The sequence below is a fragment of the Cervus canadensis genome, chromosome 21 (genome assembly GCF_019320065.1).
Source record: "Cervus canadensis isolate Bull #8, Minnesota chromosome 21, ASM1932006v1, whole genome shotgun sequence".
NCBI lineage: Eukaryota > Metazoa > Chordata > Mammalia > Artiodactyla > Cervidae > Cervus > Cervus canadensis.
In genome coordinates, this window is record NC_057406.1 from 27,568,778 (window position 1) to 27,594,836 (window position 26,059).

At 38.7% G+C, this 26,059-nt stretch overlaps 1 protein-coding gene and 1 pseudogene across 1 annotated transcript in view; one reads left to right on the plus strand and one right to left on the minus strand.

Moving 5' to 3' along the window:
- The window catches only part of PIK3C2G (phosphatidylinositol-4-phosphate 3-kinase catalytic subunit type 2 gamma), a 409,785-nt gene that overhangs the window by 347,385 nt on the left and 36,341 nt on the right, over positions 1-26,059 (plus strand). The window contains exon 30 of the mRNA XM_043441512.1: positions 9,818-9,893. Coding sequence (XP_043297447.1) covers positions 9,818-9,893 — 76 coding nt within the window. The remainder of the gene's footprint in view (positions 1-9,817; positions 9,894-26,059) is intronic.
- LOC122423824 lies at positions 15,115-20,236 on the minus strand (annotated as a pseudogene).

Below are 26,059 nucleotides of genomic sequence, written 5' to 3' on the forward strand. Positions count from 1 at the left end.
TTTTCTTGTCAAGGAAATGAGATGAAAAGACTGCCTTGAAGTCCAGTCTCAAGTATCAGAGTTAAGTTAGATGGGAGAGATGTCTCTGAAGGTTTTATCTGAACCCAAGATATATGTGTATCATATGTGTATCAATTACCAATGACACACATATGTGTATCATCAGTAGAACCAAGAGCAACTCAAATACAGGGATGACTATGAATCCCTGAGACCATCCTTCTCTCCTCTCCTTCTCTCTCTTCTCTCCACTCCCCTTCTCCACACACAAATTGGTTGATAAAACAGACATAAATGAGGACTACAGTTACACACCATTCCACTTTCTTCTAATGAGGCTGCAAGCACCAATTTAGACACCCTAGCCCTCTATCTCTTGGTTTTTGATTGCCTGTTTAGCTTGACTCCCGTCTCTCAAACTGATTGAAACTTCTTTTGTTCTTTCAATGTGTGTAGTTTCATTCCACAAGTAAACAATAGTCGTGATAACAGGAATTCCCTTTGTTTCTTTAAATTTTGCTCTGTTTTGGTTAAATTATGTTGTAAACTAAGTAAGATCTTTATAAAGGGCAATATAAACATGTAATAAAAGTTACAGCAAATGACTGCAGTACCTAAACAAATGTGTTCCCACATTGGAGTTTAGCTAAGATAAACCAACAGCTGTTGTCTGAAAACTTTTAAGAACCATATTCACTGTGATTTTTAGCTCTTCTCAGTCTTATTGCTTATTTCTAGTAGTCCCTTAAAATAAGGAATGCTATCACTTATGGCATAAGCAATATTATTTTTTTAAGCAGAAATCAAACGTCAAAATAAATCCAAACGGGTAAATCCTGTCTTAATAGTGAACATATGTTTCTTGTTCTCTGCTTGCTAAACCCAGATGTTAATTACTGCATTTGTCACTATATTGCTCTTTTCCTATGGCTGAGATTACGATGCAGGCAGGATAAATGTCATATGTGTATCATCAGTAAAACCAAGATTATTTTTCAGAGTCTGGAAAAATGCTGATGACATTTTAGAGCCAGGATTATAAAAGATTCCTTAGAAGTTCACTATTTTTCATAGTGCCATTCTTCCATGTAACTCCAATACAAATATAGTGGGTTGAACTACATTAAAGACTGGACATTCTGACAAGCTGCTCTATGAAAAAAGCAATAAAATATAATTACTGTTCAACTTTGATTTAAAACTCTTAAGGGAATTCATTTTTAAATTCACATTTTTACAGCACTTCATGGTGGTTGAGAGAGATAGATTTAGCTTATTGTTTTAACTTGCTGGAACTAAATCTTGCAGTCAGTTCTAGATGTTGGCTGGCCAGTTAATAAATGGGAATTCTTAATGTGTTATTTTAAAGAAAGAAAAAATTGATCTCAGTGTCATATTACATTACTTCTGATCTTTGCAAGGATTTAACTCTCTGTGGTCTTTGAGAACAAGAATATATTCATATGATATTACAAAAACACTTAGGTTTTGGATGATTTTGAATTGATCAACTCTCTCAAAAATCAATTATTTTAAATTACAAATGACTTGATAATATAATTGGTAAACAAACTATTAATATGAGCTCTGAGTTTGAAATATAAGCTGATGCAGATTTTGGTTTAAAATTGCTCAGTTGGCTTTTAGATTTACTTTTTACTGACTGAATTTCTAATTTAAAAACACATTATTAGACAGTAAGAATCCTATATTAGTTAAATAAACATCTACTTTAACAAAGAAAAAATATGTATAACCTCATAGAGTATTTAATATAGCTTAGTGCATTTACCTGGATCACTGATATCAAAGTTCAATAATTTTAGAATCGTTTAAGATAAATACCAACCATGTATTAATTTATTCATGAAGTATATAATGTTTTACATAGGAGGGATGTTCCAAATACTTAACAACTGCTAGGGCACATGAGCTGATTAATCAGGATAAATGCAGGCCAACAACCCACATTTATGGCCATACAAGCTTGCACTGGTTGAATGTTTGCTGTGATGGATAAAACTACAGGAGGAGCAGTGGGGAGTGAGGGTTTTCAGGAGTTTGGATCAAAATATACTGAGTTGCCTATGAGGCTTCTAAGTAGAGATATCAAGTGGAAAAATTGACTGTTTTGAGTTGAGGGGAAAAGAGAGACTGGAAATATAAATATTGGAGTTTCAGGTAATAATTGGTTTTTCTTGCCATGAGACTGCATATTACTTAGGGTGAAAATGTAAATATTAAAGAGAAGAGGTCTGAGGATGAGACCATGTAGCACACCAATTTTAAAATTTGAGACGATGGAAGAGAAGCAATCTAAGAGACTGAGAAAAAGCAATCTGTTAGAAACAAAGAATCTGGTGCCTGGAATCCAAGAGAAGGAAATATTTCAAAGAAGAAGGAATGACATGCTGTTTCAGATGCTACTGATGGGTCAAAAATTGAGAACTGACCACTGGATTAGCAAAATGGGTATCTTTGGTGAATTTACCAAGACAGTTTGATGATAGTGTTGGGAACAAAAACCTGATTAAAATGGGCTCAAAAGAGAATGTGAAGAGAGAAATTTGGGGTAGAAAGAAGAAAACAATCCTTGCAAAATCTTTGCTGTAAGGATGAATGTGGGGGGTGGGGGGCAAAGGAGGAGGGAGGGGAATAGTGTGCAGGGAAATGTAAGTCAAGCATTTTTTTTATTGAAATGAATGATATGTATAAGCTGGTAGGAAAATCCACTAAAGAATCAAAAATTGGTGATGCACTTAGCCAGATATCAGAGTGATGACCTAAAGTAGAGAAGAAGGCATGCTATCTGGTGCCCAAATCAGTCTCAAATTACAGCACAGGCAGCCCACCTACGTAGTAGACAAAATGGCAGAGGTATGGTAAGATGATAGATGTTGGGAGCTTATAAAAATTCTTCTCTGCTGCTGTTTTTTCTTTCAACAAGAAGACTTAAAGAGGGAGAAAGCATGTTTGCCTTTTGAGGAGTGAGGTTAAGACATTAAATAGTCCTATAGGTGAATGGAAGAGTAAATGGGATAGTGATATGTCTAAAACTGCCAGAAAATCTTGAGTGCCAATTCGATGGTAGTGGGCATGAGGTGACAGTAAGATCAGTAAGCATGGGTGAGTGATTTTCTTCAGCGACATTTTCAGGCCTGTTACAGTTGCAGAGTTGGCAGAGAGTAACCAGAGTTATTTTGTTTTTGTTTTTTGCAAGTGAATGATAACGTAAAGGGGGAAAGGGTCAAGAAGTTGAAAGGAGGACGCAGAGAGTTGTTATAAGTATCGACCATGTGATCCATATTGGCCAAGGAAGGATATGAGAATATGAGAGGAGTTAAGTTCAGTGTAAAGGTCAACAGATTGTTTGAGTTATTTAACTAGAGGAAGTGAGCTGAAAAGGAAGGAGCGGTTGCTTGTAGCATCAGAGGCTAGAAATCAAGGCAATGGAAGAGCTTCAGTCATATTGATCAAGATAAGATCAAGAGAACTAAAGTGAGTGATGCAGTGAGATGCAGAATAAGATTACTGAATGAAATGACTTTTTTTTTTTTAAAAAAAAGGATGTTTTGTGTCAATAATAAAATAAACAGCTGATTCATGTCAACGTGTGGCAAAAACTACAATATTGTAAAGTAATTGGAAAGAAATAATGGAGAAAAAAAAAAAAACCATAAGTGTGAATTGTGACTGGTACTGTTGGAGAAAATGACAATGTTCCAGGATTTAAAATGTTCTTGGAATAAAGGCCAGTGACCTAGAGGTCAATAGACAAGTGAAACAAGAGGGAGAGGGCTGTGTAGTAGACATGGATATTCAAAGCAGGGCATTTTTAGACAGGAAGCAAGTGCAGAGATTAGAAGAGCAAGGAGATGAAAGAAGGAGACCTACCCCATCACCAGGACTGGGGTTATAAAGGGAAATGTGAGACAGCACTACCATCATCTCAGAAACTTACAAGGAAAGCAGAATGGGATACTTGGAGGATAGAATATGTTGAGCTTACAGGGATTTTGCTGATGACATTCTCTAAGTCTGGCTTCTGTTTTTCATTTCCTCAACAATGCAGCACTGTAAACTTTCTAAGAAATATCTTATAAATATACTTATGGCATATAAGTATATTGTGTGTGTTAGTTGCTCAGTCATGTCCGACTCTTTACAACCCCGTTGACTGCAGCTCACCAGGCTCCTCTATCCATGGAATCTTCCAGACAGGAATACTGGAGTGGGTTGCCATTCCCTTCTCCAGAATATTTAGTATATAAGTATAAAATATCATATTTTTCTGTTTATATCTCATCAATATGTCCCAGTTGCTTTACGCTTGTGCAGAAGACTAGAGTGCCCTAGGATGCCTGCAAAACTCTCTGTAGACACACCTGTCCCCCTAGGTATTCTTCATGTCTATAGGTCATTGGCAGTGGTAACACAGTTGAACCTGGGCATACTGATTATACTCTACATTCTTTTTTATACTAATTTCAATCAGTTAATCCCATATGAGTACTGATATTCAGTTTTCTCATTTCTAGAATGAAGTAGAGATTTTCCTCCAAGAAACTATTACCATTTGAAGAATTAAACAGAAAAGTAATATTCTTTATGATGGGAGAATATTGTAGGTATGTCAGGATATTTAGAATAAGTAGCCTTATTCATTAATCGCCAATTGTACTCTCTAGTCATTGAGACAACCAAAAGTGTGCCCATACATCTTTAAGCATCTCACACTGTAAGTTAGCTAGATAAAATGCAGGCTGCCCAGTTAAATCTGAATATGAGATAAACAAATTTCTGGCTCAGATGGTAAAGAATCTGCCTGCAATGTGGGAGACCCAAGTTCTATCCCTGGGTCAGGAAGATCCCTTGGGGAAGGGCATGGCAACCCACTCCAGTGTTCTTGCCTGGAGAATCCCATGGATAGAGGAGTATGGCCGGCTACAATCCAGGGGATTGCAAAGAGTTGGACATAGCTGAATGACTAACAGTTTCACTTTTCACACTGCAAATATTGCATGGACATCATCTTTTTTTTAAAACATATATATTTAAAAAAAAAATATTGATTGATTGATCTGGCTGTGCGAGGTCCTAGTTGCAGCATGCAGAATCTTCAATTTTCATTGTGGCATGCAGGAATCTTTTAATTGCAGCATGTGGGATCTAATTCCTTGACCAGGGATAGAATCCAGCTCCCCTGCACCGGGAGCAGAGACTTAGACACTGGACCGCCAAGGAAGCCCCGAGCAGCATCTGTTTTTATTTATTATATCTGGCAGCTCTACATTTGGAGAGCCCTACAGACTAGGAGTTTATCTATAGTCCATGTAAAGAAGGCACCCACAGAGTTGCTCAGTATACAGTCTACATGACTGAAGACAGCCACACTGCCTGGTGGTCAGTACAAACTCAACTGAAAACACTGGTTCAGGTTATCAGTGAAAGCAATCGTAGCACTAACATTTCAATAATTCTCCAAACTCTCCAGTAGTGCAATGTGCTAAAAAGCTGTGGGATACATGTACCCAAGTAAAACCAAATGTGAGAAAAAATTTAATTGATTATTTTGAAATCCAGCAATATTAATTTTCCTATCCTATCATCATTTTTATTGATTTTTTTTCCCTTCCATTGACACTGGATCATGTTTCTCATCAAGTGAAAACCATCTTGCCACAAGAAGAAATTAGCGTTAAGCATGTCACCCACACCTGGAATTACAAATGAGGGTTTCAAGGATATGACAGTGTAAACACAAGGGAATGATTAGCTAGTGGTGACATTTCAGACACTAATTGGGGAGATATTCTGCCTACTACTGAAGTTTAATAACCATCAGGAGGTGAGGTCAAAATGTTGCCAAAATGAGAATAACTGACTGGTTGGCAAAAACCAACAGAGGTCAGATTTCCTTCCACAAATTCTGCACTGCCTGAAATTTGACTTCAGACTCTCGAACTAAAAAGCTTGATTTGGTCAGCTCTCTGAATATAGATATATTTCTTAAAGATAGATTATTAAACAAGTTCAAAAGAAATCAACATGTAGAAATCAAAATTGCTAATCAACTAGTTTATAATGATACATAAAACTGCTACACAGATAAAAATATTTCCATTAGAAGACCAATGTATTCTATATCTGAAATTGGATCTCAGTTTTTATTAATAAATATCTATTGAGTAAAACTACTTTATTAGATATGAGTGAATAAGTGATCTCTGCTCTTGCTATCACACTGACTAGCCTAAATGAGTAAAGAGACAATGTGATAAAACTTGGGCAAGTGGGTGGACAGAGGTGGAAAGGATGGAGAACGGAACATGTAGAAAAGCAGAGGTGAGAGAGCATGAGGAAATACAGTTCAGTATAATGGTGGCGCCGTGGTAAAGCATCCGCCTGCAATGCAGGAGATGTGGGAGACGTGGGCTTGATCCCTGGGTCAGGAAGATCCCCTGGAGGAGGAAACAGCAACCCACTCTGGTATTCTTGCCTGGAAAATCCCATGGACAGAGGAGCCTGGTGGGCTTCAGTCCATAGGGTTGCAGAGAGTCAGACACTACTTAGTGACTGAGCATGCATGCACAGGAAGAAGTAGCAAATCAAGGGAAAAGAAAATGCATTTAGTTGTATACTTTGGGGGTTTTAATTATCTTTAGAACAGCCAAGGAAGCCAGTAAAAAGATATTTCGATATAGTGAAGTAGAGGGCTGAGACTCAAGAGATAGAATGGAGATAAAGGTGTAGATTTGTGAATCATTATAAGGTCTGTTTTTTTAAAATAGTTATGTATTTATTCATTTGTTTATTTGACTATGCCGGGTCTTAGTTGTGACATGTGAACTCTCAGCTGCACCATGTGGGATCTAGTTCCTTGACCAGTTATCAAATCTAGGTTCCATGCATCGGGAGTTCAGTCTTACCCCTAGACCACCAGGGAATATAGAACCCACCAAAGGGGATAACATTACCCAGAAAGAACATGTTAGAACAATGAGAGAAATGAGCCTAGAAGTGAAGGACACTAGAACTGAAGTTATAAGCAAAAAGAAAAGGAGCCTGAAAAAAAAGTGTAAGCAGAGATGGCAGGACAAATGGAAGAAAAACTGGGAGAACAAGAAAGCAAGTGAAAGAGAATTTTTCACTAAAAATGGGGTAGCTGTATATATATAAAGGGCCAAGAAAATCTCCATTGGATTTGGTTGGGGCAGGGGGAAGACCGTAAACAAGAGAAATGATGGTAAGAGCATTTTCAAAGTTCAATTAATGACAGAAAACTGAGTGTGGTAGATCATAAAGTGAGAGGAAGTTGAAGAAGTGGAATCAGTGTGAGTACTGACAGCTCTTCCCATAAGTCTGTGTCAAAGAGGAGAACAATAACAGGACTTGAAAAGGACATTAATGACAAGACATTGTTTTTGTATGAGTATACTTTTCGTGGTTTGAGAAATTTTTAACTCATCTGGGGTACCATGTCAGTGTAAAAGCTGTCCTACTCTTCCACACTTAGAAAACTTTGACTTTTTTTAAAACTTGTCTAGTGGGAAAATAGAATACTGAAAACTGAAACTGAAAGTCGTTCAGTTGTGTCTGACTCTTTGTGACCCCACGGACGGTACAGTCCATGGAATTCTCCAGGCCAGAATACTGGAGTGGGTAGCCTTTCCCTTCTCCAGGGGATCTTCCCAACCCAGGGATTGAACCCAGGTCTCCCGCATTGCAGGTGGATTCTTTACCAGCTGAACCACAAGGGAAGCCCTAGAAAAATAAGATGGTACCAGCTAAATTGGGTCCTTATTGTTTCTGTCCAAGTTAATATTGTGAAGGCAATTACTCCTTATGGACCTATTAATCGTCCTTCTCTCTCTTTCTGGATTAAAACTTGGAAATAACGGAAATGGTGAAGGAAAAAATTCTCTAGCAATAACTGTTAGGGCTATAATCTTTTCATGCTTTATGTATACTGTGGCCACCCTTGCAGTTACTTTTAAATAAGATGCTATTAATAAAATAGACAGAAATATAAACATCATAAAAAGAGAAATATGGTTGTAAAATGAAGGGAAATGGCCATACTTGATTCTTGAGAGAAAGAAGGAAAGAGGGAGGAAAGGAAAAGGAAGGAAGGAAGAAGGCAAGAATGAGAGGGAAGGAGGGAGGGAAAGGAGGAAGGAAGAAGAAGACTATACACTGGGATATTCTACAAGGTTCTTGAGAAAGGTATAGAATCTGGGACACTGAAGGACATGAGCAGCATTCAATGGTGTTTTAGTTTGCAAGGTCTGCCATAACAAAGTACCATATGCTGGGTGACTTAAAACAACAGAAATGCATTGCATCAACAGTTCTAGAAGCTGTGAATGAACACCTGAAATCAAGGTGTCACAGGGTTGATTTCTTCTGACAGGTGTGAAGGAAGAACCTATCCCAGGCTCTCACCATGGATTGTAGATGATAGATGGCCATCTCCTCCCTGTCTCTCCACACCATCTTTGCAGTGTGAAATGTGTCTAAATTTCCCCTTTTTATAAAGACACCAGTCATATCGGATGAGAGGTCCACCCTCCACCATATGACCTCATCCTAACTTAACTAATTATATCTATAGTTACTCTATTTCCAAAGAAGTTCACATTCTGAGCTACTGTGGGTTAGGATTTCAACATTTTGGGGGAGGGTGCATTTCAATTCAGAATAGATGGGAAGAGAGAGACAGTTCTTCCCTTGGAGAAGAAAGAAAAGAGAAGATATGACTTTGTGCATCTGTCGATTTTTTGGCAGGAAATTCAGGAATCTCCATCTGCCTTTTGTTTTTCTCTAGAGTGGAGACAAAATCATCAGGAAAGGATTCAAAGTTGGAAGTTTAAGTTTCTGGAAAAGGTTGCAAGAGCCACTGCACAGAACAAAGTTAGCTGGGGAGAATGGAGAATGTCAGGCAGCTTTGCAGCTAGTATGGCACCAGCTTATGACAGTTTAAAGCAATAATCAGTTATGTAGTGGTGCCCTTCAGATAAAAAATATAGGAAAGGCTTCTTTGCTTAAAACAAAATGTGTGTCAACATAATGCCTTAAAACAAAATGCCTGTCAAAGTCACAAAAGACAAGTTATTCTGATTCATCAGTTAGCCCATTTATTTGGAGTCCAGGTAAAATGTCAGTTTGTTTGTGATCATCTCAGTTTAAAAGAGAAGCACACTCACTTTGTAGTAAAATTACACAGAACTAGAATTTCTGCTGAAGCATTCAATACTATCTGTTTCCTCCACTAATTAGACTGTGTTCTAATACAGAGGTCACCTTTTGCATCTTTCTCTTTCTAAATATCCCCTAACATTCCATAATACTTAGAGCTTAGTGAGCATTTCTAGAACTGAACCCTGAAGAGCAATGGTTTTTCACTGAGTGTCTGTGCCCTACTGAGAGTAATTTTTCTCCAAAAGCTTTGTCCAACAGTACACATTTTCTAGAAAAAGGACATGTGAGATTGATGCATAATTGTAAAGTTCAAGAATGTAAACATTGTGGTGAGCTCTAAAAGCAGTGTACACCTGAGCCTCTTAAAGAAATGTAAAATGGCTAGATTCTAATCTCATGAGAGATTAGTTTAATTTAGTGAAAAATTATAGCACTGACTTAATAAACTTCCAAGTATACTTTGCCTATTTATGGAATCTATAAACATAGATATATCTATAAATAAAACAGGTATCTATAAATACTCTATATTTGGGTCAGTGTTTTCAGAGACTAAGAAACAGGAATGATAAATAAATGTATGAAATGAAAAAATATATTTTGTCTTATTTTTCAGAGTGATTGTGTACATAGCTTTTTCCTCTCTGAGCCTGTGGAACAAGCAGTGAAAGAATCATCAGCTGTGGACCTAGGCAAGTAATTTTATCATTATTACCATGTACAATTATTGAGTTTCAATATAATTGTGAGGCTTCCCCAGTGGCTCATTGGTAAAGAATCTGCCTGCCAGTGCAGGAGACCCAGGTTCAATTCCTGGATTGGGAAGATCCCCTGGAGGAGGAAATGGCAACCCACTCCAGTATTTTTGCCTGGAGAATCCCTATGGACAGAGGAGACTGGTGGGCTACAGTCCGTGGGGTCGCAGAGTCAGACACAACTGAGCATGTATGTACAATTATTGAGTTTCAATTGTATCAAAAATCAGAACTATATTTTTTTAATTTTCAAATTAATATATTTTTAACAATAAGGCTTTCATAGTCTTTTCAAACCATTTTCAAAGCTTTTAACCCCTTAGAGTATGTTTATCAAGTTAAATTAAACCCAGGTGTGTTTGTCTAATTATAATAATTCCATGCTATCCCACTATTAACTCATTTCAGTTAATTGTGCTTTGAGGTGGAATTGCATTTCAGAGAGAGAGGTCCTGGTTTCCCCTGCATGTAAATCTTACAGTTTACTCAACATCTTAGAAAGCAACAAAAATAAATATTGGGCAATAATAATGACCATGAATTATCTAGCAGTTTCATACTTATATTTTAAAGCTCAATAATTATTCCACCTCCTTCATGAAGTCTTGTTTTATTATCAGAATCCTAAACTAGCCCAGCACAATTATCTACCCTATTCTCTGCCAAATGTGCTAATTCTAATTAATTTTTCTATCATCTCACCTAGATTGGGGAAGACTTTTTAAATATCCTATCAATCTAAAGCATTCCTTAATGTAATTCCATTGCCACTGGCCATCTAATACTGATACTGGTTTTTAATCTCACACAGGATTTGCAAACTCATAATTGGCTAGGCCTCACCCCCCACCCCAAACTTTACCTTGCAACTCCCAGCCTTCCTTTTGCCCACATCCACCTTCGTATTCTCTGCCTTTAAGCTGAGGCCCATCTGCTCAGCACTGCTGTCTGTATCTGATATCCTAGTTACTTACCCCTCATGTATACAGTTCTCTATAGCCAGATCAGGCCTTATAGTGTGATTGTTTACTGTTATGTATTTATTCTTGTGTCTGCCTTGTTTCTCTTGTTAGACTGAAAGTGACTTTCAGTCAAGCACTCACTTCCGCATTATGCACTGCTCTATACTAACAAATCCTAAATTAATATATGATAATTAAATCACTTTTATTGTCCCCACATTTTACTCATGTAAGTAATGTTACCCTCTAAGATGCTTTGCTTTTATAGTCAAACCATAAACAGTATTGAGTAAGGTAATTTCTTACATTTCATGGCATGTATCTAAAGAAAAATGATGTCCACAAAATAAAATATTTTTACAAAACCATGTTTGAGCATCTCCTGTGGAGGTGCAGGTCAGCAGTGGACTGCCACAGGGACAGGGCCTCTGGGTGCAGCAGACCTGGGTATGGCATAAGCCCTCTTGGAGGAGGTCACCATTAACACCACCACAGAGCTGCCAGAACTTACACAGGACTGGGAAATAGACTCTTGGAGGGCACAAACAAAAGCTTGTGCACCAGGACCCAGGAGAAAGGAGCAGTGGCCCCACAAGAGACTGACCCAGACTTGCCTATGAGTGACCAAGAGTGTCCAGCAGAGGCATGGGTTGGTGGTAGCCTACTGCAGGGCTGGGGGCACTGAGTGTAGCAACTTGCATGGGATCTTTTAAAAAAAGCTACTAGCTTGGCCTCTGTTTTGTTATTAAAGCCCTTAAAGAAAATTCTTTATGTTTCAAAAAATAAACTACAGGTAACTATCAAGTTTTATTTTGGTGATTATTATTGTCTATAAAGTGTTTTAAAGTACATACACACAAAAAAATTAGGGTTCTTATTGTAGAAACTAAAATGGTTGTTTCAGAGTTTCTTTTTTTTTTTTTTTCTGGCTTGCTTAGTTCTTACTACATCATATAACAGCTCAAGACTTTTTCGTCAGTGATAATGGCAAAAGTTTTGGTTCCCAATATTTTTAAAGACAAGCTGTCCATTATGTTACAACAGCCAGGACTGCATATTCTAAGCAGGATATGCAAATCATTGAAACAAAGAAGGATTAACAGGAAGTTGTTCCTTTTTGTATTCTTTAAATTATTTCCTCTTTCTTATTCTGAATTCTGAATACTTTTGTCACAGAATATCATTTGATTCCAAAAAAGAAGCACACTATTAAGGATACTTCTTGTCAGTCATTTGAAACTCTGAGCTGTTAAATAATTAGAGGATAAATTTATTCAGTGTATTAAAGTAATGGTTAAAGATGATGACCTGAAGCAAAAATCCCAGACTTCACCATTTTACTACCCCTACTAACGAATTGAGAGTGGATTGAAGTGACCTAGCACAGCACATCTGGACACCTATGTATCTAGGCACAAGACCTGTAAAGATCACATTAGTAATCCTTTGTAGTCCTACCTCTGCTGTTACCTACTAACTAAACATGTCTTGGTAGAACAACAGAAGGTGCCAACCAAGTATACTGTCTCCTCTGCTCACCCCTTTTCCTTGGCTTCTCATTGCCTTTAGGCAGAGCCAACCTCATGGGCTTGTAACCTATGCAGTCCTACAAAGTGCAGTACTTAGAACAATCCTATACTTGGTTTAATATTCTGTTGTCACTGTCTTGAAATTCTTAATAAAAAGTTTTTTATAGAAAAGGACTGTGAATTTTCACCTTGCATTTTTATTTCACTGAGTCCCACAAATTATGTATGTGGCTGGCCCAGCTCTTTGGAAAAAGACCAGAATTCTCCTGCTGCATCTCAGCAGAATATGGTACCCACCAATTTCCCTTTCCAGTCAAATATCAGGTCCTTCCCGATCTTCACTCTTGTCTTTTTCGAATTCTTCAACTAAGACAAGACCCTCAGGACCTCACAGATGCAATTTTCTCTGCCTGGATTTCTTGATTCCTGTTCCACCTTCCCCATCATTATTTGCATCCTTCAGATCTCATCTCAATTGCCTTTACTATATAGTCCTATATAATGTGTTTTTTTCCCTCAAAACACATATTGCAATGATAACTATGCTATGTGCTTCTTTGTAGACTAAAAATCCATGAAGACACAAGCCATGTGTATCTGGCTTACCATTGTAAACCCAGCGCTGAGCAAATTGCCTTGTCTCCTCTAGATACTCCATAAAGAATTCGTGAATAAATAACTGACAATCAAAAAACAATAATGAAAGTTATGTTAATATTCTGTGCCAAGGTAGCTTGCCATTTTTATAAAAAGGACAAGAGAGAAGAAACCAAAATCCAAATTTATGCTCCTTCTCTCACACTCACCATTTTATGTGGAAGAATCCCACACAAGGAATTCAAAGCTTCCCAACCACTAGAATTCTCTTGAAGTATCACCCGGAGGAAAAAAAAAATCTGTAAATTATCATGTTTAGTATTACAGACACCAGGCTCAACCAAGACACTAACCAGAAAGTTGCTGAATTTTATCTTGTGTATTCTTTAATTCTCTAATGACAGACTCTCTGTACTCTCCACAAATTAATACAGCCACCATGCCAAATAATACTTTTACAAAAATAAACATTATCCACCTTCCACCAATACACAGCTCTGATACACAGAAGATATATTTTTGTCACAATACAGAAATAATAATGTAGGTAATGGACTAGAACATGATCAAAAACAACAGTTGCCAGAGTTAAGAGGATGAATTAATGAGCATGTTTAGATGCCATTGATAATTATAAATGATTACAAAAAAGAACTTTCAATCATTACCTTATATCACTACTTTACCTTTGAGATGTATGGCAAGGTCTCTCTGGTTAATGTTCTAGCTGCTTGTTCTGACAAAGCCCAGACCAATTATCTATAGCTTGAAGTATGTTATCCATGCAAGTGTGCTCAGTCACTAAGTCATGGCCGACTTTTTGTGACCTCCCTGGACTATAGCCCACCAGGCTCCTCAGTCCATGGGGTTTCCCAGGCAAGAATACTGGAGTGCTTTGCCATTTCCTAGTCCAGGAGATGTTCTCAATCCGGGGACCAAACCCAAGTCTACACCAGGTGGATTCTTCACCACTGAGCCACTGGGGAAGTCCATGTTACCCAGGTTTTGAATTTAAATTTTATTGATATGGAAGGACAAGAGGTGAAGGGTTAGGATTGCTTGTAAATATATACTTGTATTATTTTTGAAATTTTCCACTGAAAGCTTTAAAATATACATTTTGCTACGATATATCATATAATCTCATGTTTTTAACTAGAAGATTATTTTCCTGGTGGCAAGGTGGTTCAGAAAGTCACGAATCTGCCTACAGTACAGGAGACCTGGGTTTGATCCCCTGCAATAGGGAATGGCAACCCACTTCAGTATTCTTGCCTGGAGAATCCCATGAACAGAGGAGCTTGGCTGCCTACAGTCCATGGGGTTGGAAAGCTTTAAAATATACACTTTGCTATAGCATCTTATATAATCTCATGTAATTAGAAGATTATTTTAGACTGTTGCTTGTGGCTGATATAGGAAGCAAAAGATGAAAAAAAGATGAGAAAAGACTTTCTCTAATTACCTCATGTCTAATAGCTTTGTGTCAAAAGATATCACTTAAAGTGTAACAAATCAAGCAATAAAAAATCTTAGCATATGTAATATTAGTGTTAGAAAAACAGTGAGAAAGATCACAACATTGAATGTAATTGGATGGTAGATCAAAGTAGATGAGAAAGATCATCACACTAATTTTATCTTTGCTTCTTTTAGGAAAGAAATATTGTCAAAAGAAATAAAAGTCTAAGAATATTGAATAAAATAACCACTAGAACAAAAATTAAAACTTCTATAAATATCATAAGTACATAAAGCAAATTTGTGAAAGACTTTCTTTAAAGATCATTGTTAAAAGTTATATTTCTTTTTTTATGTGTTAATTTAATTCTCCTTGTACATTTCTGTCCACATGAGCCAACAAAAGTCAAGAATGCATACTTTACAATATTTACCTGTTTTGAGACATTCAAGCCAATTTCAGATGGCAAAAGTAGAATTCAGTCACTAATGACATGTTTAAAAATATGTATAATAAACAAAAAAAAGTTTTTACAAGATAAAAAATAATCTTCCACAATGCAATAAATTGCAGATCACTGAAATTTTAACTCTTTAGATGATTTCACTTCAGTTTTTGGTTTCAAAATCTACAGACAATTGAAAGGAAAAAGCATTGGCAGAATTTCTATTTTTAAGTTTCTCTTTTTTGTTTCAACTATTTGTTACACTGTTTAAAGATGTTAAAGATGAAGGTGCTCTTGCATGACCGGTGGCCTTTCGATGATCAAAAAGTTTATTCCGGGATGGAAATTCACTGTGGCAGGTTGTACAGCTGATAAGCACATCACTCATTGTCTGTGGTTCAGCAGGTACTCTGACAGACTTCTTAGTACCTTTGGCTTTCTTTCCTTTGGGTTTAGAAACACTTTTAGCCTCAGTTTTTGGGTCACTGCACAGTTCCACAGTCTCTGTGACCCCAACATTTTCTTGGAGACTATCTTCCAATTCTTTGGCACTGTTTTCATGTAGGTTGGTATCTTCCTGGTCAACCTTTACTCCTTCTCCAGTTCCATTTTCATTGAAATTATCATCACAGTTCTGTGCTGGCTTCTGTTTCTTTTTCTTCTGTTTTTTTAGAAAGCTTTTGTTTTGGCGCCTCCTCCATTTCTTCCTCGGAATTGGCATTCAGGCTGTTTTCACCAGTTTAAGGTCCTGAAAAATTTGCTTCCTCCTCTTCCAACTGTTGTTTTAACAAGGCAGCCATTTCCCGATGCTTCCTTGATTTTTCATGATTCCTCAGAGCCTTTTCGGTCTTGAAAGACTTATCCCACGCGGGGCAGTAAAGGCCATCATAAAGTTCTGCGTCCTCGGCCTCGTCGCTGTCTTTACCATCCTGTCCGTCTCTGAGCTGCGGTTCTTCCGCTTCATCGTCACCTGATCCGTCTCCAAATTGCTTTTCATACTGCGCCTCCATCTCCCCGAGCTCCTTCTCCAAGCCGGCCACGGCCATCCAGCTGTGCTCTCTGCACTGCTCTGCCAGCCTGGTCTGTTTCCGCTTCCGCCGCCGCCTCATCGCCTCGGCTTCCCTCGCCTTCTCCGCGTTTTGTTCTTCCACAAGCTTTCGATGAGCCTGCACTCTTCTATCCCATTTACGGATGAAAGCGACCTGCTGATAGACAACTTCATTCTCTTTCCTCTCTTTGTCTCAAATCTTTCTGTTTTCCTTTTCCATGGCTCGTTTCTCCCAGCCGTTTGAAGCCTGCCGTGTATCATATTCTTTCCAAGCCAAGTTCTGAGTGCAGAAACTCTGCCGGTAAGCCTAGAGTGATGGATTACCATATCATAGTCACTCTGGGGGGTCTCCAAAAGTTGGGAAATCTTCCATGGCCTCTTCTAAAGCAGATTCTAGGTCTTCCTTTGCAATCATCTCAAAATCATTAGGTACACCGTATAATAGCCCTTTTCATCATGGCCATAATCAGAGTAGCAGGTCACAGTGAAATAGTGAAGCAAATCTAAGCTGTCTTCTTGATATTCTCCATCACGTCCACCTTTAACCAGAGCTTCTCTACGATTATCGTACCATATGATGTGTTGAGGGTCGCTCAACACATCATACGCCGCTTGGATTAGTTTAAATTTTTCAGCTGCTTCTGCAGCATTATCCAGATTTTTATCTGGGTGCCATTTCTGGGCCAGCTTCCAATAGGCCTTCTTGAGCTCCTCCTCGCCGGCGTCGTTCCGCACCCCCAGCCCTTCGTAGTGACACTTTATATCGCCCGATAGGGCAGTGGGCTCAGCCAGGAGCCCAGGCCAGGGCCGAAGTGGTGGCGGCGGCCCTGGTGGTCCTCTCCTGCGGCGGGAGCCCGGCGCCCGCACCGGGCCAGCCAGCGAGCGCGGCGGCAGCGATGGCGGCGTGGTCTATTTATTTAATAGTTTAATTTAAAGAACAAAGAGAAAATATATCTATTATATCAATAAATAAAGATAAGAATGCAGAGAAAAAATATATATCAATAAATATACATATATCTACTATATCAATAAATATAACTCATCTATCAAGAAAATTCCTATAGGAGTGAAAGGGAAAATCCTAACTATATTTAATGTAAAAATACACCTAAAGCAAAATGATTTTAGAAGACTGAAAATTAAAATATAGGCATAGGTATATTAGGTAATGGGGCTACCTAGGTGGCTCAGTGGTAAAGAAGCCTCCTGCCACTATAGGAGAGGAAGTAAACATGGGTTCAATCCCGGGGTGAAGAAGGTCCCCTGAGTAGGAAATTGCAACCCACTCCAGTCTTCTTGCCTGGAAATTCCACGGACTGAGGAGCCTGGTGGGCTGTAGTCCATGGAGTCACCAAAGAATTGAACACAACTGAGCAACTGAGCACACACATATTAAGCAAAGAAAGAACATGAAAATCAAAAGTCACAATCATATAAAAAAACAAATGCAATTTAGTCCCAGAAGACTTGAATTAAACAGGAATGGAACTTTAGACTATAACAAGTACAATTCTCAATAAAGATATAAGCAACTGCTGCAACATGTATAAAACAGAAATTATGGAACATACAAGGAGAAACACACCAAAGCAAACTGGTAATAGGATATTCTAATTTACTTCTCTTGATTCTTGAAAAATAGAGTAGAAAAAAATAAGTAATACATAGAAAAACTAAATAGTAACATTAATGAGGCAAACTGTAATTTATATCAAACTCTTATTCTGAAAATAGGGAATATATCTTCTTTTCAAGAGCCCATGGAATATGCATGAAAATAGATTATATATTAGGTCACAAAGGAAATTAATTTCAATAAATTTTCAGAAGTAGAAATCTCATATTCCCTAATCATATGACAACACAGTGAGACACCCATGGAAAAATTCATAAAGCTAAAAGATAATTAAGTTTGAAGGTTTAAAAAATTAAGTTCTCTTGAACAACTTTTGGATCAAAAGGACTTACAAATCAAAATAACAAAACTTACAAAGAATAGCAATAATGAAAAAGCACATCTCAGAAAACTACAAGAGAAAGATAAAGCAATGCTCAGAGGAAAATTGGAATAATTAGAATAAGAGCCACAAAACAAACCAAAGGAAGACAAAAAGAAAAAAGAAATGGATAAAGGTAAAAGTAAATATATGAGTTCAGTTCAGTCGCTCAGTCATATCCGACTCTTTGTGACCCCATGAACCGCAGCATGCCAGGCCTCCCTGTCCATTACCAACTGCTGGAGTCTACCGAAACCCATGTCCATGATAGTGATGCCATCCAACCATCTGATCCTCTGTTTTCCCCTTCTCCTCCTACCCTTAATCTTTCCCAGCATCAGGGTCTTTTCTAATGAGTCAGCTCTTTGCATCAGGTGGCCAAAGTATTGGAGTTTCAGCTTCAACATCAGTCCTTCCAATGAACACCCAGGACTGATCTCCTTTAGGATGGACTGGTTGGATCTCCTTGCAGTCCAAGGGACTCTCAAGAGTCTTCTCCAACACCACAGTTCAAAAGCATCAATTCTTCAGCACTCAGCTTTCTTTATAGTCCAACTCTCACCTCCATACATGGCCACTGGAAAAACCATAGCCTTGACTAGATGGACCTTTGTTGACAAAGTAATGTCTCGGCTTTTTAATATGCTGTCTAGGTTGGTCATAACTTTCCTTTCAAGGAGTAAGTGTCTTTTAATGTCATGGCTGCAATCACCATCTGCAGTGATTTTGGAGCCCCCAAAAATAAAGTCAGCCACTGTTTCCCCATCTATTTGCCATGAAGTTAGAACACAGCTTTTCACCATTGAATATGATATTGGTTGTCAGTATGTCCTAAATGAATTTTATTATGTCTAAGAAGATATGTGGGCTTCCCAGGTGGCGCACTTGATAAAGAATCCATCTGCCAATGCAGGAGATACAAGAGAGGGTTCACTTCCTGTGTCTGGAAGATCCCCTGGAGAAGGAAATGGCAATCCACTCTAGTATTCTTGTCTGGGAAATCCCATGGACAGAGGAGCCTGGTGGGCTACAGTCCATGGGGTTGCAAAGAGTCAGACACGACTGAGTGACTGAGCAAGAAGTTAGGTTGATATATTCCCTGTGTACTCACTTTGATGAGAGTTTTTATCATGAATAAATGTTGAAAATGTGAAATTTTTTTTCTGCATCTATTAAGATGCTCATGTAATTATTATCCTTCCTTTTGTTAATGTGGTATATCATATCGATGGATTTGTCAATGTTGAACCATCCTTGTGTCCCTGAAATAAATCCAACTTGATCATGGTGTATGATCCTTTTTATATATTGTTGAATTAACTTTTCTAGTATGTTATTAAGGATTTTTACATCTATAGTCATCAAAGAAATTAGCCTGTAATTTTCTTTTATCAAAGTGTCTTTGTCTGGTTTTGGTATCAGGGTAATTAGTGGCCTAGTAGAATGAACTTGGGAGTTTTCTGTCTTCTTCAATTTTTTGGAATAGTTTGAGAAAGATAAGCATTAGTCCTTCTTTATATGTTTTGTAAAATTCCCCTGTGTAGTCATCTAGTCCTAGACTTGTGTTTGCTGGGAGTTTTTAAATTACAAATGCAGTTTCACCACTGGTGATTGGTTTGTTCAAATTATCTATTTTTCTTGACTCAATCTTGACATGTTGTATGTTTCTAGAAATTGTCCATTTCTTTTAGGTTATCCAATTAATTGGCATCTGAGTCTTGGTGGTATTTTCTTATGATTTTTTTGTATCTCTGTGGTATCAGTATGTATCTCTATGGTATCTCCTCAGTTCTTATTTTGTTTATTTGGGTCCTCTTTCTTTTCTGAGCCTGGATAAATGTTTATAAATTTTATCTTTTCAAAAAACTCTTGGTTTCATTGATCACTCATGCTTTCTTCTGTATCAATCTGCTATTCATTCCTTCTAGTGTGTTTTTAATTTAGGCTATTGAATTCTTCATTTCTGATTGAGTCGTTTTTACAGTTTCTAGTTCTTTGTAAATTTTTCACTGTGTTCATCTGTTCTTTACCCTAATTCAGTTAACATTTTGACCACCAGTGCTTTGAATTCTTTATTTCTGGTTCATTATCTGCTTTTTCAAGGGTTTTATCTTATTCTGTGAACTGAGAGCATTTCCTCTGCCTTTTCATTTTACTTAACTTCCTCTGACTCTATGAATTTAGTGTGAAACAGTTACCTGTTGTAGTCTTGAAGGGGTGTTCTTATGTGCGAACATCCCTATTCAGACTGCAAGTGCTCAGTGCCTTTAATGGGAGAGCTGGATTTGACAGGGGTGCAAATCACATCTTTAGTCAGGGTGTGCGGACAGCTACCCCCTTGGTAGGGGGTGAAACTGGAAATGGAAGGGCTGGAGCTGGAGTCAAGTGCTAAAAAAATGGCAAGTGCCTTTTTAAAATAGTTTTATCTATTTTTGGCTTTGCTGGGTCTTCCTTGTTGCTCGGGCTTTTCTCTAGTCACAAGCAGGGTTACTCACTTGTTGCGCTATGCAGGCTTCGCTTTGCGGTGGTTTCTCTTGTGGAGCACAGGCTTTAGGGTGCAAGGGCTTCGGCAGTTGCAGCACACAGGTTCAGTAGTTGTGGCACATGGGCTTAGTCGCTCCGAGGCATGTGGGATCTTCCTGGATCAGATCAAACCCGTGTCTGCTGCATTGGCAAGCGGGTTCTTTACCACTGAGTCACCAAGAAAAACCCACAGGTGCCTTTAGGTGTGGGTTTTCCCCTGTCCCCACACTGGAACCTCTGCCCCAGAGCTGGGGGCCTGTGCGAGACCCTGCAGTTGTGTCCCTTGGCTCAGCTGCAGCCTGAGGTCCAAGTATTCTTCATCCTTCACCGTCAGTCACCGCCCCTGGTCTCCACCACCCTCCTTTCCCCTGTGGAGCCACATCACAGGGCAGGCAGGGCCCCACATGGACACTCAGCATGCACTGGGGTGTGAGCTGGGGTGGAAGGGCTGCTCTCAGCGCTCTGGGCTGCTTCTGATGCGCAGCGTGAGTCAGCATCAACCACGGCACTGCCACCCCAACAGACTTGCCCTGGGTCTGGGGAGTCTCTGGATCCCCAAGTTATGTCTTCTCCTCAGTAGTAGCTGCCCTAGATCCAACACACCATGATGTGAAGAGTGAATGGGGCTGGAATATTCACTCAACTGGGGCTGGGACATGCACCAAGGAGGCGGTGGGAAACCCAGCAGTCACTTGACCACCTCCTTCTGCCTGTCCTGGGGATAAGCCAGTGTGCATGTGCTCCTCAGGAGCAGAATCCAGGCTTCTCACAGCTCCCCTATTGGTTCCAGTGGTCCCCCAGCCAGCCAAGGGGGCTCTTCTTCAGGACTGGGGTGCCTAATCCATAGCTCTCACTACTCACTCCCCAAGGCAGCTATCTGCCAATAAATTCTCCCCTTTCCTCTGAGTCTCTCCCAGGAGCAAAGATCCCAACTCAATCTCTTTTCTTTCCTTCCTACCTGATCACATGTATATCTTTCTTATAGCCTTGATTGTATAGGAGTCCTTCTGCCAATTTCTAGTGAAATTTGTTCCACCTTTAGATGTATTATCTGATATGTTCTTGAGGGGAGGTAAGCTCTACATCCTCTTACCCCATCATCTTGATTGATCTCCAGAAGATTTATTCTTCACAACATGAGCTAATTCTACAGTTTATAAACAAAAATAAACAAAGAAAAATCAGGAAAACTTAGCAAAACAAAGAGGTGACGTTACCTTTTCTGACATAAAAACACATTACAAAGTCTCAATAATTAAAATGGTGTGATGTCAGTGCATAAGTAGAGGAGCAAGTAAAACATAATAGAATGCCCATAAATAGAGTCAAATATATTCAGGAATTTAAAGTTGAACAGTTCTATGAAGACCTACAAGACCTTCTAGAACTTACACCCAGAAAAACATGTCCTTTTCATTATAGGGGACTGGAATGCAAAAGTAGGAAGTCAAGAAACACCTGGAGTAACAGGCAAATTTGGCCTTGGAGTACAGAATGAAGCAGGGCAAAGGCTAATAGAGTTCTGCCAAGAGAACTCACTGGTCATAGGAAACACCCTCTTCCAACAACACAAGAGAAGACTCTACACATGGACATCACCAGATGGTCAACACCGAAATCAGATTGATTATATTCTTTGCAGTGAAAGATGGAGAAGCTGTATACAGTCAGCAAAAACAGGACTGGGAGCTGACTGTGGCTCAGATCATGAACTCCTTATTGCCAAATTCAGACTGAAATTGAAGAAAGCGGGGAAAACCACTAGACCATTCAGGTATGACCTAAATCAAATCCCTTATGACTACGCAGTGGAAGTGAGGAATAGATTTAAGGGACTTGATCTGATAGACAGAGTGCCTGATGAACTATGGACAGAGATTCGTGACCTTGTAGAGGAGACAGGAATCAAGACCATCCCCAAGAAAAACAAATGCAAAAAAGCAAAATGTCTGTCTGAGGAGGCCTTAACAAATAGCTGTGAAAAAAAAGAAAGCGAAAAGCAAAAGAGAAAAGGAAAGATATATCCATTTGAATGCAGAGTTCCAAAGAATAGCAAGGAGAGATAAGAAAGCCTTCCTCAGCATTCAATGCAAATAAATAGAGGAAAACAATAGAATGGGAAAGACAAGATCTCTTCAAGAAAATTAGAGATACCAAGGGAACATTTCATGCAAAGATGGGCTCAATAAAGAACAGAAATGGTAGGGGCCTAACAGAAGCAGAAGATATTAAGAAGAGGTGGCAAGAATACACAGAAGAACTGTACAAAAAAGATCTTCACGACCCAGATAATCACGATGGTGTGATCACTCACCTAGAGCCAGACATCCTGGAATGTGACGTCAAGTGGACCTTAGGAAGCATCACTGCGAACAAAGCTAGTGGAGGTGATGGAATTCCAGTTGAGCTATTTCAAATCCTGAAAGATGATGCTTTGAAAGTGCTGCACTCAATATGCCAGCAAATTTGGAGAACTCAGCAGTGGCCACAGGACTGGAGAAAGTCAGTTTTCATTCCAATCCCAAAGAAAGGCAATGACAAAGAATGCTCAAACTACCACACAATTTTACTCATCTCACACGCTAGTAAAGTGATGCTTTAAATTCTCCAAGCCAGGCTTCAGCACTATGTGAACCATGAACTACCAGATGTTCAAGTTGATTTTAGAAAAGGCAGAGGAACCAGAGATCAAATTGCCAACATCTGGTGGATCATTGAAAAACCAAGAGAGTTCCAGAAAAACATCTATTTCTGCTTTATTGACTATGCCAAAGCCTTTGACTGTATGGATCACAATAAACTGTGGAAAATTCTGAAAGAGATGGGAATACCAGACCACTTGACCTGCCTCTTGAGAAACCTGTATGCAGGTCAGGAAGCAACAGTTAGAACTGGACATGGAACAACAGACTGGTTCCAAATAGGAAAAGGAGTACGTCAAGGCTGTATATTTTCACCCTGCTTATTCAACTTATATGCAGAATACATCATGAGAAACGCTGGGCTGGAGGAAGCACAAGCTGGAATCAAGATTGCCAGGAGAAATATCAATAACCTCAGATATGCAGATGACACCACCCTTATGGTAGAAAGTGAAGAGGAGCTAAAAAGCCTCTTGATGAAAGTGAAAGAGGAGGTGAAAAAGTTGGCTTAAAGCTCAACATTCAGAAAACTAAGATCATGGCATCCGGTCCCATCACTTCATGGGAAATAGATGGGGAAACAGTGGAAACAGTGTCAGACTTTATTTTGGGGGGCTCCAAAATCACTGCAGATGGTGACTGCAGCCATGAAATTAAAAGACACTTACACCTTGGAAGGAAAGTTATGACCAACTTAGACAGCATATTAAAAGCAGACACATTACTTTGTCAACAAAGGTCCATCTAGTCAAGGCTATGGTTTTTCCAGTAGTCATGTATGGATGTGAAAGTTGGACTATAAAGAAAGCTGAGCGCCGAAGAATTGGTGCTTTTGAACCTTGGTGTTGGAGAAGACTCTTGAGCGTCCCTTGGACTGCACGGAGATCAAACCAGACAATCCTGAAGGAAATCAATCCTGAATATTCATTGGAAGGACTGATGCTGAAGCTGAAGCTCCATTATTTTGGCTACTTGCTGCAAAGAGCTGACTCATTAAAAGAGACCCTGATGCAAGGAAAGATTGAAGGCAGGAGGAGAAGAGGATGACAGAGGACTAGATGGTTGTATGGCATCACCAACTCAATGGACATGATTTGAGCAAGCTCAGGGAGATGGTGAAGGACAGGAAGCCTAGTGTGCTGCAGTCCATGAGGTTGCAAAGCGTCAGACACGACTGAGTGACTGAACAATAACAAATAATTCAGAGTCCATAACAATTCTGCATGATATAAAACACTGTAGCAAAGTTAAAAAAAGTGCAGATAAGTGACAAAATGGGTGAAATATTTGCCATTTATCACAGATGAAGAGCTGAGTATTTAACATGTTACCATCTCCTATGAATTGGTTTAAAAAAATGACCAAATAGAAAACAGTGTAAAGAATACAATAATAAATAATAAATAAATCCACACCTCCAGAAAACAAAAACAAAATGCAAGTGGCTCTTAACAAGATGAAAGAATCCTCAATGTCATTCACGAGAAAAATGCAAATTACAACTACACTGATCCCGTTTTAACTCATCAGATCAGCAAAAATTCAAAAGTTTAGTTAACAAGCTTGGTTAAGAATCAGCAAGCACTCATCCACTGTTGGTGGTAATGCAAATTGGTACAACCTTCATGGAAGGCAGTTTGGCGATATTTACCAAAATTACAAATGCCAATCAATACCCATTGACCCTGAAATTCTGCTGTTGAAATTTATCCTATAATACTTGTACAGGGGTACAAAATGATACACATACAAAGCTATTTGATGCAGCATGGTTTGTAAGAGCTGGAAAGCATTGGAAACAACTGACTTGCCCATCAGTGGGTAAATTGTTAAATAAATCATGGTATTTCCTCATGATGGAATATTCTGAAAGTATATTTAAAAAATAAAGAAGCTTTGTATTATTGATATGAAAGTATCTCCAAGATGGTTGTATAGAATAGTAAATATGCTATTCCTTTCAAGGAAAAGGGGGAAGAATAAAAATACTTACTCATATTTACTTAAATGGAGAAATTCTGGAAGGATATGTGTCCCTCTGGAGGAATACTTGCAAAACTAATAAAATAATAATGGGAGAACTGGCTGTATAGGTATTAAGAATGGGAGGAAGACTTTTTACTGTGTACTTTGAAAATGCATTTTCAGTTTTGAATCATATGAATATATTATCAGCTGCAAGGAAGTTAAATTTTGAAATGCCATTTTTTAACATTAATGGACACATTATGCATAATAAGCCCTGTATTATCTGCTGCATGGCATGCATTCAAGCATTTCAACATGGTCATTCTTTGGACTGACATTATTTTAAAAGTTCTTGGGGTTACTATAAATGGTTAGATTAAGCATGATGAGATTCCCCCGGAATAACTTGAAACAGAAAAATCAAAATATTCTAATATCTTCTTGTCCATCTGAAGCTATTCTCAAGTCTCCCTCAGGATTCCTGATGGTCCAGTGATTAGACTCTGAGCTTCCAATGCCAGGGGCCCAGGTTCGATCCCTGGTAGGGAACTAAGAGCCCATATGCCCTGTAGTCAAAAAAAGAAAACATAAAAAACCTCTCTCTCTGGGCTCTTCATTTAAAGTCTTTCCCCTTAGGTTACAGACTCTTCATTTCCCCTTTAGCTCATGATATTCAAAAACAGACTTTAGAGATCATTTGACCTGGTACCATTAACTGTCTGCATAAGCTTGGACCAAACACTTCAATTTCCTCGTGTGTAAAATGGAAGTGAATACAAACTTTATAAATTTGCTGTGAGGATTTAGTGAGTTATGTATGTGCAACTCTGAGCCCAACATTGGCATACGATAAGAATTCTAGAAATCCTAAGCACCTCTACTATTATTACATTGACGACAAAGACTTCCTGTGTTGCAGTTGTTTAG